This window comes from Pipistrellus kuhlii, unplaced genomic scaffold (assembly GCF_014108245.1).
Source record: "Pipistrellus kuhlii isolate mPipKuh1 unplaced genomic scaffold, mPipKuh1.p scaffold_m20_p_8, whole genome shotgun sequence".
NCBI lineage: Eukaryota > Metazoa > Chordata > Mammalia > Chiroptera > Vespertilionidae > Pipistrellus > Pipistrellus kuhlii.
The window spans coordinates 32,033,883-32,053,052 of NW_023425584.1; the positions used below are offsets into that span (position 1 = coordinate 32,033,883).

The following is a 19,170-nucleotide window of genomic DNA, read 5'->3' on the forward strand; positions in this document are numbered from 1 at the left end:
TGTTGATATTCTCATTTTTTGAAAATCTCTTTGTTGATGTTGCTTAGTCTGTCCGTTTCTCATTGACTCACTAAGCACATCTGAGAGTTTTGGGTTGAGATTTAGGTTATTTGAAACAAGTCTCTCTCGGTCTTTACTGAGTGGCCTCACACCGCAAGGGGAGACCTTCCTGATGGACACCTCCCCACTTAAAGCTCATGGTCCTCTCCGCCCGTTATGGATGTGCACGACCCCTGGGCCTGCAAGTGCGTGTCCCCAACCCCGCACCCCTTCTCCCCCCCCACCCCCCCCAAACCCAGCTGCTTCTAAAGCCTCCGTTTACGCGTCTCATTCCTGCTTGTGTGTCTGTTGTACCCTCTGCCTGTGTGCTCTCCCACCCGCATCACGGGCTTTATTGGTCCACATATTGTTGTTTATTGGGTGTTTCTGTGGGGGAAACAAGGGCCTTGTCAGCTGTCTGATGATGTCACTAATATTGTTTAAAAAGCGCTCCGGGGATCTCGGGGCACAGAACGAGGGCCGAGGCGAAGGCACGATGTACAAAGGCTGAATTGTTTAGATCGGTGTCGGCAAACCGCGGCTTGCGAGTCACATGTGGTTCTTTGGCCCCTTGAGTGTTCTGACGCCACCGCTTCAAAACAGACTCGCCCAGGCCAAACCCGACTTCTGCGCATGGGCCATGAAGTTCCAGTCGCACTGTACTGCGCGCCCGCGCATGGTTTTTTGTGGAAGAGCCACACTCAAGGGGCCAAAGAGCCGCATGTGGCTCGTGAGCCGCAGTTTGCCGACAGCTGGTTTAAATGGATGAAAGAAGAACATTAAGAAAAGGGTGAAGTTCTTAAGATTTTAAAGGAGTATCTCCTTTGCTATTCCCTTCGAGGAGCAAAAATAAAACCCTCTGATGCCCGGTCTTGTCTGGCTCAGTGGCCATAGCGTCGGCCTACAGACTAAAGGGTCCCAGGTACGATTCTGGTCGAGGGCATGTACCTTGGTTGTGGGCACATCCCCAGTAGGAGGTGTGCAGGAGGCAGCTGATAGATATATTTTAATAAAACAAAATAAATTTTATTGTGCCAGGAGTCCCTTTGGGGCCCAAGGCCACTGGACACAGGAGATCTGCAAACAGCGAGCGCTCTGGGGGACTCAGGAGCTCGGATTTACGAGGGGAAACGGGGTTAGAATCGCCTTCTCCTGACTGTCCTGCCCTCACCTTCCAGTGAGGAAATTATCCTCCTTTCAGGGCCCAGGGCCCACCCTCGGCACCTGCTGGGAGGTCCCAGGCCAAACAGCTGGATCTGCTTACTCAGGAAGTAACTTTCCAGTGCACCTGGTTTTGTTCTTCTAGGCATCAAAGGCGGGCCATAGAGAAGCCTTTAGTTTAAGATGAAAAGATTAACCCTTTGCACTCCGCTGTCCCCTCTCGGGGGACATCGGAATTCTAGCATATCACTCGGATGTCCCCTCTCAGGGGACATTGCAGTTTATTAGTGATTTCGGGGAATTGAGTTAATTCAGCGCACGTTTCCGCCGCAAAGTAGCGTTGAGTAGCCGGTAGCCAATGTCCAGAATGGTTCGGAGTGCGAAGGGTTAAAAGGACGCGGGCAGAGATCAGGAGGAGCCAGGAGGTGGCCTGTGTCTGGTAGAAAGTACTTGAAACGCAAAACTGCAGAGTCTGTGAACACCATAAACACGAAATGTGAAGGTGCCAAAACAGCGAGATCAACCTGAGCCATTTAATGGTCTAAGTCAGTGGCCGGCCAACCGTGGCTCCGAGCCACATGCGGCTCTTTGGCCCTCGAGTGTGGCTCTTCCACAAACCGCCACACGCGGGCGTGCAGGTCCAGTGCGATTAAAACCTCGTGGCCCGTGCGCAGAAGCCAGTTTTCGGCCCAGGCGAGTCTGTTTTGAAGAGGTGGTGTTGGAACACTCCAGGGCCCAAGAGCCACAGGTGGCTCGAGAGCCGCAGTTTGCCGACCACTGGCCCAAGTTCTCCCGGTGAACCATTCTGAATGGAGACAATAAACCGAGTTTCAGCCGTATTCTTTGCAGTCGCTGAAAGCCTGTAGTAACGATAGAATTTCTTTCTTGTCCATGTACATTTTGTAGGTTTTTGCATTTTCACAAGTTTTAGCCAATTCCAGGTGCCGTTTCTAGTTGGTCCTATTTTTTGTGCTTATCGGACGCGCCCTTCCCTCCACGTTCTGCGCGCGTCCTTGAAAGAGTGCGGGAGAGCACGGGCTCCCTCTCCTCAGCGGGCGCTTACTGGCTGTCCGTGTTCCGTCTTACACGGAGCATCACCTTCTCCCATTTCCTTCGAGTCTTTGGCCACAAGATGAGAATACAATTATCAAAGGCTTCCGAGATACTCTTTTCTAGTATTTTTCTCATCCATTTTTATAATTTAGAACATTGTGTGACAATTCTCATAACATAGACCTACTAGCTGGTCTCAGGTTTTGTTTTTTTTAAATATATTTTATTGATTTTTTACAGAGAGGAAGAGAGAGGGATAGAGAGTGAGAAACTTCGATGAGAGAGAATCATTGATCAGCTGCCTCTTGCACACCCCCTACTGGGGATGTGTCCGCAGCCAAGGTACATGCCCTTGACCGGAATCGAATCTGGGACCTTTCAGGCCGCAGGCCGATGCTCTGTCCACTGAGGCAAACCGGTTTCGGCTGGTCTCAGTTTCTGACCCACTAACCAGGTGTATGTGGTGTGCACACAGATCTTGGCTCTAGTCCGGGGTTTGCTGGCCGTGGCAGTCAGGGCTGGCAGACCCTGTGGTGGGTTGTCCTGGGCGCCACGGGTATTGAGCAACTCCCTGGTTTCTCCCCGCCAGGCAGCAGCACCCCTGCCTCCGGCTGTGACCAAAGTCATCCCAGACTCTGCCCAGCGCTCCTCGGGGACAAAACTGCTCATAATGGAGCTGACAGCATGGCTGAGAAAGAAAGTTCTTAAATCCTGCATAACTGAGGACAAAATACTTCAGCATGGGAAACTGAATAGGAATCTGACTTCTTTTTGTAATTTTTTAAAAAAATGATTTGAAAGAGGAAAGGAGAAGGAGAGAGAGAGACAAACATCGATGAGGAAAAACCATTTATCGGCTGCCTCAATGCCCTACCGGGGATTGAGCCCACACCCATGGCATGCACCTTGACTGGAACTGAATCTGGGGCCCTTCAGTCCGCAAACCAATGCTCTATCCACTGAGCCAAACCAGCCAGGGCTTGCCTTCTCTGTTATAAGCCATTTGTGATGTTCCAGACAATGAAAACTTGGAGAAAAGGGATATTTCAATAACAAGTCCTAAGTCCTATTTCCAAACATTTACGCCCATTTTTGACTAGGTGTTTGTTAAATTAAAGGTGAAGTTAAAGAGAATGATAAATTATTTCTGCATGAGATAAGAATGCTATGAAGTCAGCAGTCGCCACGCTTTCGGACCTCACAGACTACTGGTTGGCCACCGCTGCTCTAAGTGAATTCTGGTAAGTAACTCCTTGAAAGAAGAAAACTACACTGAAAGGAAAAACCCAAACCAGGTTTGAAAGAAAACATTTATTGAATCAATACTTTCTTTTTAATATCTACAAGCCGACACCGAACTCACTTTATTCAAGAATGAACACAATGTACAAGAAAAAGAGTGCTGATATTATAAAAATATGTCAATTTTATCTTTTGGGTGCTGAGCAGAGTCATTTTAAACAAAATCAAGGCAAACTTGTTCTCAACTTGTTCTCTATAATGAAACTGCTATAATTCAATAACAATGAGAGCTGGAATACGCTCAGTATCTCTGAAGGCCAGGATGCTGCTGCACTGGAATGCTGAATCTGACTCCAGAGCGAACAGTCCGCTCTGCGCTCATTGGCACGGCTCGGGCCTAGATCACGAGGAAGCACCCGATTTGCAGAATGCAGGTCACTGATAACAGAATCCATGTCGTTAAACCTTCATTCATTTTCCCTTGCTTAACAGTTATTAGCATGTATTTCAACAAAGTACTAACAGTCTATCCTATTTAATTAGCTTCAATTTCAAAATGAGATACGTTGCTATGGGGACCAAATGACCTCCAAAACTTACAACCCATGAATGTGGGGATGCTGGCTGCTTCCCCCTCTCTCAAATCTTCCTAAAAGACGTGCTCAAGGTTCCTAGCTTAGAATTTTTGGTAATTTTCTCCTTGATTCACTGGCACCTTCCTTAGCTGGTGCCCTTGCACACAGTGTGGCCAGCACAGTGCAGCCTGCGGCCACCGTGCAGACACCCCAGGCACATGGAGTATTTTGGTCCTTGGAGAAGCAGAAAAAAATAGCGATTGGAAAAGCAAAGCAAATCATGAGTCAGGGCAGAGGGACCCTGGCTCCCTGTACTGTGTCCCAGGCATTCTAGGACAAGTATAAAAATTGTACTAAAAATCTCTAAAGTCCAGGTAGAAGTAGACCAAATGGCACCAGTGGGGCAATGTCAGGGAAGTCCAGTCCGTCTTAAAAAGCGGCACAGCCGTGCCGCTGGCAGCACACAGGCTCTGGCGTTTTGCAGAATGCAGTGCCAACTGTGAATCAGTGAGACCGGATGAACTATAGTTAAGAAGTTGTTAAACTGCAAAATACGTATTTTGTTACTAAGCATGAATGTTTTTCCTTGACAGATCCTCCCTGCTGGAGACTGCACTGCGGGCGGAAAGCCACAGAGCACAGGACTGAGTATCTGGCGCCCCCTGTGGGGGGAGAGTGGCGGGGGTGCTTTCACGTTTTGCCTCACAAACCTAATGTTTATTCTGTTACATTTCACAAGGAGTTGGGCTAAGGGTAAGGAAATTAAAAAAAGACAGAAGATGATCACTTTCAATATTACCTAATTCCTTAGGGCTACGTTTTCAATGAACCCCCATTCGCCGTGTGAAATGTTAATCTGACCACATGAAGGTAGAGCTGAACCAGACACGGGATTTACATGTTAACAGACACAGCCACCAACTGGCTAAATGCTATGTCCTGGCGGGAACAAGAAGCATTTGCAGGTTTGTGGAATAATAAGCATATTCCGCAACCAAAGCTAAGGTTTTCTCACCAATTCCGTCAAGTCACCAGACAGGTTGTTTTCAGTGGCAACTCCCAGGAGAGGCCAGGCGTTCAGCACACCCTGTTGGGCACGAGGACCGCAGAGCGAGCGGAGAAGCGAGGGGCTGTGCTCAGCCCACGGAGGCGTCACCCCAGCCGGGACGCGCAGCCATTCTGCGCCCTCCGGGGCCTCGCTCCCAAATAAATAGCGAACATTCACAGCAGCATGAAGGCCTTACGAACGCAAACGTGCCTTGTACTAGAATCCTCACTAAGCAGACGAGGCCGTGTTTCGAATGAGCCGCAGTTCCCACCGGTGGCCGCGGTGTGTGTGGCGGGCACCACGCTGGCTAACAGCAGCATCGCCAGCCCGGCTCCGCACACAGCGGCTTCCTCGGGCTGCAGACATCATTCTGCGCACGTTTCAAGTGACTAACAATGATCATTGTGCTTGTGGGTCTCAGACCTTCCGAAATATACATAAATGGTGACACGTTAACAAATAGTAGCAGGTCCTTACTTACTAGTAAAATCATAAGGCAGGCGAAAAAAGAAATGTTAAAATGGGAAAAAATGCAAAACAGCGCTAGCATTCACAGAAAAGATCATGCTACGGTCAGATCCATGTTGATAAAAAATGAAGTTTAAGCCACAATCTAAGAAACTCTGTCCAGGAGTCAAAGGCATGCGGCCAGCGGAAGGAAATGCAGGATTCACCCGGCAATCGCTTCTTCGGCGGAACAGTGCGTCTCACTGGAGGGCCACGACAGGACGGACAAGACGCCATCGGCCTTCATTTTGTAATTGAAAAGAAAAGCAATCACACACAAAAATTAAAGAATAGAAGGAGAAACACAGAAATTCACAATGACCCACAAAACCAAAGAAACATCCAAGTTATCTTTACACTTTGGGGATGCATCCTTTTAAGAAGTTGATAAAGATTTATCAACCAGCACAGTTGATAAATTTTAAAAATAAAATTACTTCACATGGGATTTTGTGCAATATCAATGCTCAAAATAATAAAGTCACCCTTGTTTAAAGGACCCCTGAGTTTCGTCTTGCCACCAGAATCTTCCAGCCTCCCCAACCAGATGTCTTAATGTCCTTCAAGTTCTTCACAAGGAAAAGAGGAACCTAAAATTAACATCCAAACTGCAGCAGCGCCTACTCCCATCTTAGCACACTGCGGACCAGCAGTTCTATTGCCAGCGTTACCCAGTGGCCCGGTAAGTTTCTATTGAACAAGTGCAGAAAAAGCTTTACATAACGTTAAAGGCACGCTTTAAAATTAAATACCCATTGCATTATGAAGTTATTTATTACAGTTTTTTTACAAGCTAGTGTGATAGTTTGTAAAACACTGTAATGTCATGATCCATCTACAGTGTGTTAATATTTAGGCAAGTAAAACATTTTTGCCTTTTGTTCACAATTTTTAAAAAAAGAGGGAAAACAAAATACAGCTAACCCTTGAAGAACGTAGGGATTGGGGCAGTTCTGCACTCATCCCCAGCACCGTTGAAAATCTGTGTATAGCTTTGACTTCTCCCAAAACGTAAATACTAGTAGCCTACTGTTACAGCCTACAATTATACTGACCGGAATCCTTACCAATAAGGTGATTGACACATAGTTTGTACATGTACTATTATACAGTGTATTCGTACAATACAGTTAGCTAGAGGAAATATACATTTCCAGTATCTATTGGGAAAAAACCACCACCACCCATGTACAAGTGGAACTGCACAGTTCAAACCCGTGTTGTTCAAGGGTCAGCTGTATGCATCTTTTAGCCCCGCTCAGTGAAGGCCGCCTATTGGCCAGCCGGGCGGCCCCGGCTGAGCGCGGAGTACTCACGGCGGGCGGGCTATCCTGCCTTCGTGTCCACCAGCTGCATCTGCACCCCCGCGGACACGCCGCCCCCGTAGCCGCCCTTGGACTGCATCTGGTTCTGAATGGAGCTAACCTGCACGACAAAACAGGGCCCGAGTCAGGAACTAAGGAAGTGCAACTAAGTGATTCTTGTCTCAACGTTTTGATTCCTTTTTTTTAGAAGGGTACTTTTTTATAGTAAAAAAGCTGTAATAGATTTTTAAAGTCATAAAATCTGTGCATATAAAAGCCTAAGCCACCGTTATGAATGGACAACCAGCAGGTCCTCTGATGTGCAGTGACCACCAGGAGGCAGATGCTCAGGCAGGAGCTGCCCCCTATTGGCCAGTACACTCTCACAGCCAACCTCCCTCAGTCCCTCCCTCACAGCCAACCTCCCTCAGTCCCCCCCCCCCCCACGCTGGCCTCCTGGATGGCCAGCCAGGCCAAGGGACCCCACTGGGCCTCTAGTTTTATTTATTGAATTTTTACAGAGAGGAAGGGAGAGGGATAGAGAGCTAGAAACATCGACGAGAGAGAAACAGTGATCAGCTTCCTCCTGTACACTCCCTACTGGGGATGTGCCCGCAACCAAGGTACATGCCCTTGATGGAATCGAACCCGGGACCCTTCAGTCCACTGGCCAACGCTCTATCCACTGAGCCAAACCAGTCAGGGCTAGTTTCAGAATAAAATAAAAGAATTTTTAAAGACAACATTTTTCTGACTGAGGGCAGATAGTGAGGCTTGTAACTGAAACCTTTTTTTGCTACAACTCCCTCTCCCCCTACCTTCTCTATTTTGCTAATACAAAAAACCATTTTTGTAATTCACGAGGCACTTGGTAACATTCCAAAAGAAGTCAAAAGTATACAAATTAGCCCTGGCCAGTGTGGCTCAGTGGTTGAGGGTTGACCTGTGACTCAAACTAGGAAGTCATGGTTCCATTCCTGGTAGGGCACATGCCCAGGTTGTAGGCTCAATCCCCAGTGGGGGTTGTGCAGAAGGCAGCCTACCAATGATTCTCCCTCATCACTGATATTTCTATTTCCCTCTCTCTTTCTTTCTGAAATCAATATATATTCAATATATATGTATATATCTTTAAAGTATACAAATCAGCTTTCATTTCCTCCACCTTAAATGCCTTAATTTACATGCATCTCACACTTATGATTGTCTCAATTACTTATTCTAGAATCTGAAAAAGAAAACAGAAATTGGACCAACCCCAGATAAATTGTAAAAGTCCATGTGGTAAATTTTATATACCTGATACAGTCTTAAAATAGTCTGATAAACTAAAAAGTCTAAGAACGCAAAGATTTGGACACAAGTCCAGATTTATTTATTCCTATTGGAACTCTGGTGAACTGTCAGGCTTCTTACCGGTTAACATGATGATCTCTCCTAACTACTAGTACTTTACTGGGCTACTTTCTGATACACCGGGATATGTAAATATTGGGATATTTTCTTTCTTTGCTGAAAAAAAGGCAGTTATTTGCACATTGTGAAGTACTCTTAGTGTGTCATTATCATTCCAATTTTACACCAACTAGAAGCAGTTTGGAAGCAAAGAATAAGGGAGTCCAGCCAGGCTGCAGCAAACGGAGCAACAGAAGGTGGTGACTGACAGTGAGGCGCCAGCACACCTGCTACATCAGAAGCCAGTGCATGGAATTCGTGCACCTGGGGGGGGGGGGGTCCTCCCCTGGCTGTGCCCTCCTGCAGTCTGGGAGCCCTCAGTGATGTCCGACTGCTGGCTCAGGCCGCTCCCCCCGGGAGAGGCTCCTGCCACCACTGCTGCACCTGCCAGCCGTGAGCCCAGCTCAGGACTTCCAGCTGAGCGGTGTTTCCCCAGTGGGAACGCACTGACCACCAGGGGCAGCTCCTGCATTGAGTGTCTGCCCCCTGGTGGTCAGTACGTGCCATAGCAACCGGTCATTCTGCTGCTCGGTTGATTTACATATTAGCCTTTTATTAACACAATAGAGCTACATTATAGAGTCACAGAACCCTCTTCCCGCAGGAAGTTAGTGTGAAAGGCAGTCTTGGGATGAACAGTGTGTTTAGGGGAAAAACAACTGCAAGTCCCAAACCATCCAATAATCCAGTGTGGCTCCTCCACACACACCAAGCCTAGGTCCGAATTCCAGCTGCTCAGGTTTTGGGAAGGACAAACCTGAGAGGAAACACTTCCTTGGATAAACAGCATGTCTGTAGTTTTGCCTTATTTGTACTATTATTGCCCAGGAAAATGGAATTTTCTCATGGATTTTGGCTTCTATAGGTTAGAACTGTCGCTGATAGTTCAGGAAACGGATTTCACAATCCTCAGCCTGCAGTGAGAACGGAGCTGGGAGACGGAGTGCTGGGGCGGCCTATGGCTTTAAAGATGCAGCAAGCTGGGATAAGCAATGGCTGCAAGAGGCTTATCTGGGTCTAAAGAGCGAAAACACTTCAGGAAAAACCCACTCAGTAAGCAGAGAAGCTGCCCGGAGGCTGCAGGGCAGAGCCTCCCTGAGGGCCGCTGACCCTGCGCCTCCCAGCTCTGCCCGCACCAGGCAGGCGAAAGGGCGATGGGGACAAACTCCCCGCGGAGACCAGTGCGGACGGGAGTCCTGAGAGAAATGCTGAACTGTGCACAAACACGATTTAAAAGCAAGCACCACAGACTAAACAGTAATGTGTCTGTGTACAGTTTAAAAACCTGAAGTGGTGAAGACAGTTATAGATAAGAAAATAAAATGTATCACATATAATAAGTTTCAAACCATGCGTTCTAGTAACAAGTCAGAGGTTCCCCTTCAGTGTCTTCACACGCGTCGGCCTGAGAAACGAAGCCGCTGACGACACGTGGGCGGCAGCGAGTGACAGAGCCCTCTCCTCCCACCTGCCAGACAAGCTGCTTCCTCTCAGAGGATACACACCAGCCCTCTGCTTACTAGTCACTAACCCGCCAGGCTTGTTTGCTGTGTCCAGGACACTCACCCACCTATTTTAAAGCACTGTTCTCTTGTTAAGCCTTTTGTTAACACTGTCCAGTGAATGAGTGTATACACATAATTCCGTGTTTATAAAAGCCTACTGACTTCCCGGGTTAAACGCTTCAAAGATCACTTAGACATCTGTTTACTGTAGGCACCGGGGAGAGACCCTCGAGAGTAGCTTGTCTCTGGGCAAAAGTGAGGCAGAGCCCTGACTTAGAGAAAATTAAGGAATAAGAGAGTTCAGCTGATTAAATTGAAATTCTATTCTGAAATTCACTGAAATCTCTAGAAAAGACAGCCAAAAGATCTTTTATTTTTACTTCTCATTCTTCCTAGCTTGTTGCCAAAACCGCTGACAGTATGTGTTCATATTCGATGTCTACAAAGGCATCTAGTGTAACATTAAAAACACACACCTGTGTCTCAAGACCTCAGTGCATGTTCCACCAGCGTACTTACTGAATTCATTCCGCTGAACAGGTCCCCTGATCCTACGTGAGCTGTGTGTACGAAGTTTGTTGGTTCTCCAATCATACTTCGGTCAATCCGACGACGCCTTTTCTAAAATATGAGAAGAAAATGATCTTATTACCAAAAAACTTATTCTGATGGCTATACATACTATGGATGAATGGCTCTGTTTAATAATACAATAAGTTTGCCCAGGAGCCCTGGCTAGTGTGGCTCAGTTGGTTGGAACATCATCCCACACTGGAAAGGTGGTGGGTTTAATTCCTGGAAGAAGTGCATAAGGGAAGCAACTGATCCATGTTTCTCACATCAAAGTTTCTCTCCCTCCCTTCCTGTCCCTTCCCCTCCCTCCCTTCCTCCTTCTCTCTCCCTCTCTCTCTCTCTCTCTCTCTCTCTCTCTCTCTCTCTAATTTAAAAAATGTCCTTGGGTGAGGATTAAAAAAAAAAAATGCCCGGGACACAAAAATACCTGAATCTTGGATTACCACAACTACTTAAAATGATTGGTAAAGCAAACTAATAGGTCATTTAGAACTTTAAAAAGATGTCTTGGTCTAGCTTTGGCCATTGCCACATTAATATAATGAACATTTAGTTTTATTCTATTTTTTAAAAAGTGAGACACATATAAAATTATCACTAACCATTGTTAGCAAACACATTGCGGCTTGAACACAACATTCTGTATTGTATTCATTCTGAGTACAACTTTTCAGCGATGTTGAGACAGTCCCGAGTTTCCCATGACCAGAGACACTGACCTAACTGGGAGGGGCCCTGGCATTGCTGGCTTAAGTGTCCCGATGCCAGCTCGGCTCATCCCTGTCCAGCCTCCTCCTGAAATTGCAGTTTGCCTCAAAACTAAGACAAATTTTGCATGAACTTGTTGGACAGGGCTGCCTTGAACCTATTTATCTCTGTATCCACTGAAATGCTGCTGGGACCTGACAGCTCCTAAATACGTATCACAACAGACCCAGGCGACAGCTTCTCGGGATTCGCTCGTGAGTTTCACAAAAGCACAGAAGCAGGAAGTCCACGCATTAATTTCAGAAGCCGGTACGCACTGTTCACTGTCCTCCGCTTTTGTTGCTGCAGAGCAGATTCCCAAGATGGTGTCTGCTGACTGCACTTTCCCCAAAGCCTACTGGTGTGCGCGGGCCGCCTGGCTCAGCGCGAGGCCCTGCGCAGAGGGAGCCTGCTCCAGGCCACCAGCTCTGACCGTCCCTCGTCTGTGAACACAGGGCAGCATCTCCTCCGGCAGAGTGTCCGGTGCTCAGCCCCATCTCCATGCTGAGGGTTTCCCTAAATGCTGAGTCACTGCAGGACGATGCTGGGAGAGAAGTCACCTGGGGCGCTCACACCACCCACCTCACCCTGAAGTGTTTCCTGAAAGAATGAATGGTGGATGTGATTGTGACCTGACACGCGTGGGAAAGAGCAGTATTAAAATAACACTCTCTGCTGGGTCACAGGCTAACTCTCTCCAAATTCAAGAAGACTGAAATCGTATCAAGCATCTTCTCAGACCACAATGACATAATATCAGAAATAAACTACAATAAAAACAATAAATTCAAACACTTGGGAGCTGAATAGCATGCTATTAAACAATGATTGGGGTACCAAAAAGATCAAAGAAGAAATTAAAATAACATTCTCAATACTGAGGATGTTCAAAAGCAGGTGACTGAACACTGATTCAGGAGACTACTCTCACACTGGAAGGCAAAGGCCAGGAGACTTCCACTTGTACCATAATGTTACGCTGGGTAATTAGTTATGAACCTGAAATAGTAATTTTAAACTTGACCTTTACTGAGCTGAGAGTGAGACCTTTCCTTCAGTGCTGGCAGGTTGTTCGTGCTCTCTAGTCACACCGGTTTTAAGGTATAAAAATGGGAGCTTCCAGTCCTTCCCTCCCCAAGGCGAGAGGAGCACAGCTCTCAAAGCAGGGCAACGATCAGACTGGCTTTAAAAGGCCGCCCCAGCCGGTGTGGCTCAGCTGGCTGAGCATCTCCCCAAATGCCAGGAGGTGCCGGGTTTGATTCCCGGTCAGGGCCCATGCCAGGTTCGGGCTCGATCCTTGACAGGAGGCAGCCAATAGATGCTCTCTCGTCAATGTTTCTATCTCTCCCTCTTCCTTCCTCTCTCGGAAATTAATAAAAACGTATTTCTTATTTTAGAAGGCTGCTCCATCAGTTACAGGTGGGCAGCAGGTTGGAGGGGCCAAAAGAAATTATAATGTTGGTGAAAAAGATTAGATTCAACTATTAACAGAGACGGAAAGAGGTGAATAGAGCCAAGAGGTGTTCAGCAGATAAAATCGACAGCCCTTGGCTGCTGCTGGACTTGGGACGGGAGGAAGGGTAGGGCAGGGAGCCGCAGCCTCAGATCTGAGGAGCACGCGCAGCTCCCGGTGAGGCCATCCTGGAAGAGGACCGGCTCTGAGAAGGTGGGAGGCTCAGTCTTGGACACTCCTGAGTTCCGGGGATCAGTGAGGCACACAGTGAATGACCCAGAGGCCAGTGGACACACGGACACACAATTCAGCAAAAGGCGAACCTGGAGGTGAGGCACCGAGTCACAGCGGCTGAAGCTGCCAGTGAATGGCTGCCTAGGACACGCACCAGGCGCCAGGCAAGGCTGGGCAGGGGGAGATACACCAGCACAGAGGCCGAAGAACACCCTGCCCTGAGGAGGAAAGCCAGGTGCGTCTCGGGAAGTGTCATGAGGGAGAAGGCAACCTCAGTGCGTGTCAGAGGAGCAGACAGCAGGGGGCCGGGAGGCAGTGTCCAGGAGGAGGGAGATGCAGAGATCAGACACCGGAGAGAAGTCTGACGTCTGGTCTGGACGGGGAGAAGACAGACGGTGGGAGCAGAAGGGAGAAGAAATGAGGTCAGATTGAAAGTTTTCCCTGAAGATGCGAAAGACTTGATGATGCTTAATTTCTGATGAGGTAGATCCAATAAAAGAGGAGAGACTGACGGTAAAGAAAAGGGAAGGGTGAGCAGCATTATAAAGGGACAGAGAAGGCTGAAAGGATGAGACCCAGGCTGGCCAAGGTGTTCCCTGCCTAGAACATTCCCAAAGTCTAGGTATTTTACATAAGATATTTTAAAATACAAACACTATTTTCGAGGCACATGTAGACGTTTAGAGAACGGCATACTTTTCTCAGTGTGGTGTGTTACGAAGACGAGAGAGACAAGATTTAAGTCATGGGCACCAGGGGAATTCCAGAGTCTGCCTCTGCAGAAAAACAGGAAGTGGCGCGCTCAGCTGTCATCTGTGCTAACTGCTGTCAGGAGCAGCGCCACCGATGTTCCTGGAAACATGCTTTACTCCTTACAGGGAACTTCATTGAGAACGTCAACTAATTCTTGCCATCCTTAAAATGTTAACTCTTACTCTGCGTAAGGTCAAGAACTAGAGGTACACAAAAATGAACAGCTGTGTCAGGGTGGAGGGGGTTAGGGAAAATGTCCCTTCCTGTGACATTTCTACATAATTACTTGTCACCACAGTGAAATCACTATTAAAGATAATGACCCAATAACTTGGGGCAGATGCAGGAGAGGGATTAAAAAGTGCCCTTGCCAAAACCAGTTTGGCTCAGTGGACAGAGCGTCGGCCTGCGGAATGAAAGGTCCCAGGTTCGATTCCGGTCAAGGGCATGTGCCTTGGTTGTGGGCACATCCCCATAGGAGGTGTGCAGGAGGCAGCTGATGTATGTTTCTCTCTCATCGATGTTTCTAACTTTCTATCCCTCTCTCTTCCTCTCTGTAAAAATAAATGAAATATAATTAAAAAATAAATAAAAAGGTAAGTGCCCCTGTGTGGACATGTTTGCATCCTCATGCGAACAGATCAACCATAAAAGCACACTATGGGACAATGGGGAAATTAAAAAACTGATTGGATATTAGATGATAATAAGGAACTATTTTTTTAAATATGTTTTTATTGATTTCAAAGAGGAAGGAAAGGAAGATAGAAACATCAATGATGAGAGAGAATCACGGCAGCCACCTCCTGCATGTCTCCCCACTGGGGATCAAGCCCACAACCCAGGCATGTGCCCTTGACCAAAACTGAACCCGGGACCCTTCAGTCTGCAGGCCGACGCTCTATCCACTTAGCAAAACCAGCAGGGCAATAAGGAACTACTTTAAATTTATTTTGGGGTATGGTAATAATACCATAGTATATCTTCAGCAATAAAAATAAATGACTATTGATATATCTACTACAGCATGAATGAATCTCAAAATAATTATGCTGAGTGAAACGGCACAAAGGTACATTTAAAGGAAATGTTAACTAGTGTATGTTGATGGAAGACACATCAGTGGCTGCATGGGGACGGGGAAGAGACGGATTACAGAGATACCTGTGAACTTCTGGAGGTGGATGGATGTGTCCACTTTTCCGATTGTGGTGGAGGCTCTAGCAGGGGTCCTCAAACTTTTTAAAGTGGGGGTCAGATCACGGTCCCTCAGAGAGCTGGAGGGCCGGACTATATGAACTACTAATTCCTACTGTAACACCTCGGCTACGCTCACTGCCCAAAAAACCTGGCGGGCCGGATCAGACTCCTCTGCGGGCCGCATGTGGCCCGCGGGCCGTAGTTTGAAGACGCCTGCAAGGACACATCTGCTAACTTACCCAACTGTACGCTTTAAATTTTAAATATGTGCCACCTACTGTCAGTCATGCCTCATTACAGCTATCTACATCTTAGAGATACACACTGCAATGTTTTAATGTGTTTAAACTCCCTGATTTTTTTTTTTGGGGGGGGGGGCAGTAATGGGTGAAACAAGATGGCCCCATCGATTACTGTGGAAGCTCGTGCTACAAACATCTGGTGGGAGAGGGGGCGCTTATATCCCCCTGTGTGCGGGTGTATTTGCTAATTTTCCTAAAAGAAGTTTCTTACACACCTGTTAATTCATTTAGTTTACTTCTACTCTTACAATTTCATGTCCTACTTCCATCAGAAATTAATCATTTTCTCTTCATTCTTTCTAATGCCTTACAATTCTAAAATTACTCCCTACCCATTTCCTGCTCTCTTCCCAAAATGATTAAAAGGTATACTTTTAAGTTTTAAAAAATATACTGCAGAGCAACCAATAATCATACAGCTAGCTACAATATCAATTTGGCTTACGTATTCATTCATGCACTCACATTACAAGTTCCTTCTTTGAAAATGAAACACACCCCTGCCGCCGCCGCCCCCCCCCCCCCCCAATGGCTTAAATAATAGTCCAGTGGCAAGGGGTTCAGTGCCTTCAGAGGCCCCACTCCATTTGCCCTCAGCTCTGCCCTCGCCCTCCGCGTGTGAACGTCTCTCCGGCCGGTAGCTGCATTGCTGCTGCAGTACAGGCCTTCCACCTTTGTGAGATGACACAGAGGCATCCCTTTACTGAAAACAAGGCACAATTTCCCCTGCGGTCTCCATAGAACTTCCTCTGGCATCCGAGTCCTATGCCCAGTCTTTAACCAAGCCCTCTCACCCACAGGATGTCATACTTGGGCCAAGCTCTTGAACCCAATCACTGCACAAGGAGAGGAGACTCCGGTGCTGGCACAGAGCCTCATCAGGGCTCACCATGAGCACAGGGTCCTCTGCTCAAACCTTGTGGCTCCCAGGCAATGGGAAGGAGGCGGGGGCAGCACAGAATGGATGCTGTGGTTATAACAATGTCCATCAAGGCAACTATGTTAACATTTAAAAATTACTAGGCAAATATTTTTAAAATTTGGAATGTAAAATTCAGAGAGGATTATTCTGTGGCTATTATTCTAAAAGCTCCTTCTCTGGTTCCCTATTAATTTATCTGCTTTTTTGTTTTGTTTTTATATTGTACTAGAGGCCCAGTGCATGAAATTCATGTGGGTGGGGGGATTGGTGGTCCCTCAGCCTGGCCTGAACCCTCTCATAATCCAGGACCCCTCCCCTCAGGGGATGTCTGACTGCTGGTTGCATGGGATCAGGCCTAAATCAGCAGTTGGACATCCCACTTGCAAGCTGGGACTGCTGGCTCCTAACCTCTCACCTGCCTGCCTGCCTGCCTTAACTCCTCTGTCTGACTGCCTGATCACTCCTAACTGCTCGCCTGCCTGCCTGATCACCCATAACCACTTCTGCCTTGGCCCCTTGTGGCTTTGCCTGGAAGGATATCTGGCTGGCTGGTCTAATTAGCATATTACACTTTTATTATTATAGCTTCTCCAGCACATCCTAGGTCCCTTTTCTTCCCTCTTCCATGTGTTCACTTCATCAACTATATGCTGATGATTAGTAAATCTCTTTTCTCTTTCCTGGGTTAAGACTACATATTCAACTGCTTAGCATACACAACCATGTGACCAGAGGATACTCAAACTCCCTATGCTCAAAACGGAAAGCATTACCTTACCGCCTCTTCATTCCCTGTTTGGCAAACACCTCTCCCAATACTTCCAGCCACGTTTGAAGGCTATCCCTCTTCCTCCTCCCTCAGACTAGCACCTCAAACCAGCATCTGTGGATGCTGACCTTTACCACCCCATCGCTGCCACAGCCTTTGCCAAGTCCCTATCACTGCAGCTGTCCCCTAACTGCTTTCACTTTTAGAACCTTCTGCCTCCTCCCAATATTCTTCACCGTTACCTAAATGTACCTTTCTGAAGTACAAAACTGATCATCTGTCACTGGCCCATTTAAAAACGTTCAGTGGCCCTGACCGGTTTGGCTCAGTGGACAGAGTCGGCCTGCGGACTGAAAGATCTCAGGTTCGATTCAGTCAAGGGCATGTACCTTGGTTGTGGGCACATCCCCAGGGGGGAGTGTGCAGAAGGCAGCTGATGGATGTTTCCCAGCAATGTTTCTAACTCTTTATCCTTCTCCCTTCCTCCCTGTATAAAAAATCAATAAAACGTATTTTTAAAAATTAAAATAAAAAGTAAAAACACTCCGTGGCTTTCAGAAACTTTGAGGGTAAGTTCAAAACGCCACACAGCCTACAAAGTCCTGTTAATCACTCCTACCTCATCTTCTACTACTTCCTTCCCTGCACTCGGGGCTTTCATGTGCTACTTGCAGTTCCCTAAATACGCTCTCACTTCTCTGCCTCTGCCTGGAGGATTCCTTCCTGCTCCTTCACCCGGCTCAGGCCTTCCTCCCCACACCCTCTAGTCTGGGCTCAGAGGCTCCTCTCCGCGCTCCCAGAGCACCTGCCATCACCTTCCACCGGATTCAAGCCGCCCCTGGATGGAAGGCACCTCCTCTACACACACACAAATGCCAACCCCAGGGCCAGCGCCATGCATGGCCACAGCAACTCAGCAACATACTTTTTTTGAATGAATCCATCTATGAATGTATAAACGTTACATCCACATAGCTTTTAGGACTTAACTTTTCAAACACTTTTTTGTAGCAATATAAAATAAGCCACGTCCCTCACATTTTTAGAATAATGACCAAGTACAGCTTCTAGAAAAACAGGGATTGCCTAATCACTGACAAGTTAACACTTCCTCTAAAGTGATTCTCTGGGCAGCTTAGTGTGCGAACACATGCCCCTGAGGAGCAAATGAAGGCCAGGACCCCAGGGTGATGGGGTAGTATGTCCCGAAGTAGTCCTAGAGACTGAGAGTGAAGGAAGAAAGTGCCTTCCCACTAGGGGAGGGACAAAAAGCTGGGACTTTGAGGCCATAAGACTTCAGCAAATAACGAGCCTTCCCAGGACACCCACTCACACTGATCTCCCGCTCTGGGACAAACAACCTTCTCCCCTGGCTTCAGAGCCCGTGCACTCACCGGAGTGCCAGCAGGTCCTCACGTAGAAGGGCTTCTAAAGAAGTCATTTCTATAAAAGATGAGAGCCACACCCTAGATCACCACAGAGGAACCAAAACACCCAGCCTAGTTAGTTATAAGCAGTTCATTATCTAAGTCAAAGTCCATAAAGACAAGATATTTCTTGCTGGAAATATTTAAAAATAGGTAGGTTGCTGATAATGCATTTAAAACTCAATTCTAGAGATCAACCAAAGGACTTGTATGCATGCATATAAGCCTAACCAATGGACACAGACCACAGGAGGGTGAGGGCATGAGTAGGGGGATGGGGTGGGGAGGGGGCAATGGGGCAATAAGGACACATATATAATACATTATGAAAAAAATGCAAAAACATGCGGGGACCGGTTTGGCTCAATGGATAGAGCGTCAGCTTGGGGACTGAAGGGCCCCGGGTTCGATTCTGGTCAAGGGCATGTACCTTGGTTGCGGGCATATCCCTGGTGGGGGGTGTGCAAGAGGCAGCTGATCAATGACTCTCTCTCATTGATGTTTCGAACTCTCTATCTCTCTCCCTTCCACTCTGTACAAAAATCAATAAAATATATTTTTAAAAAAATGCAAAAACAAAAAACCAACTCAATTCTAAGTGCAGTGCTTTAGAATTTAGTAGGTTAACTAACCCCTCCCCAGGTAGTATAAATTTTGAAGCGGGTGACAGATGAGAAGTTTGCAGGAGGCCCCTGGATTTGTTTGTTTTTTGTTTTTTTTTAAATAGCTAAGCAAGTTTATAGTGACCTTTTCAAGGGCAAAATTGCTAAAAAGCAAAACAGAAGGAACTAGCTGTTCTCATCTCAGTGAGAAACCTAAGCAACACATGGAGTTTATTTTTCTCCTTCTATTTCAAGTTAGTATCTGGTTTAAGTACAAACTGAAGTACAAAATACGTTTT

The 19,170-nt window shown here is 47.0% G+C and overlaps 1 protein-coding gene across 3 annotated transcripts in view; it reads right to left on the bottom strand.

The window, feature by feature from the left end:
* Nucleotides 1-3,545: 3,545 nt before the first annotated feature.
* Nucleotides 3,546-19,170, bottom strand: part of CDC42SE2 (CDC42 small effector 2) — a 70,008-nt gene continuing 54,383 nt past the window's right edge. For all 3 annotated transcript variants that reach the window (XM_036423845.2, XM_036423844.2, XM_036423846.2), the window contains 3 exons: nucleotides 10,409-10,510; nucleotides 6,942-7,050; nucleotides 3,546-5,866 (listed from right to left, as the gene is read on the bottom strand). In XM_036423845.2, coding sequence (XP_036279738.1) covers nucleotides 6,952-7,050; nucleotides 10,409-10,510 — 201 coding nt within the window. In that variant the 3' untranslated portion in view covers nucleotides 3,546-5,866; nucleotides 6,942-6,951. The remainder of the gene's footprint in view (nucleotides 5,867-6,941; nucleotides 7,051-10,408; nucleotides 10,511-19,170) is intronic.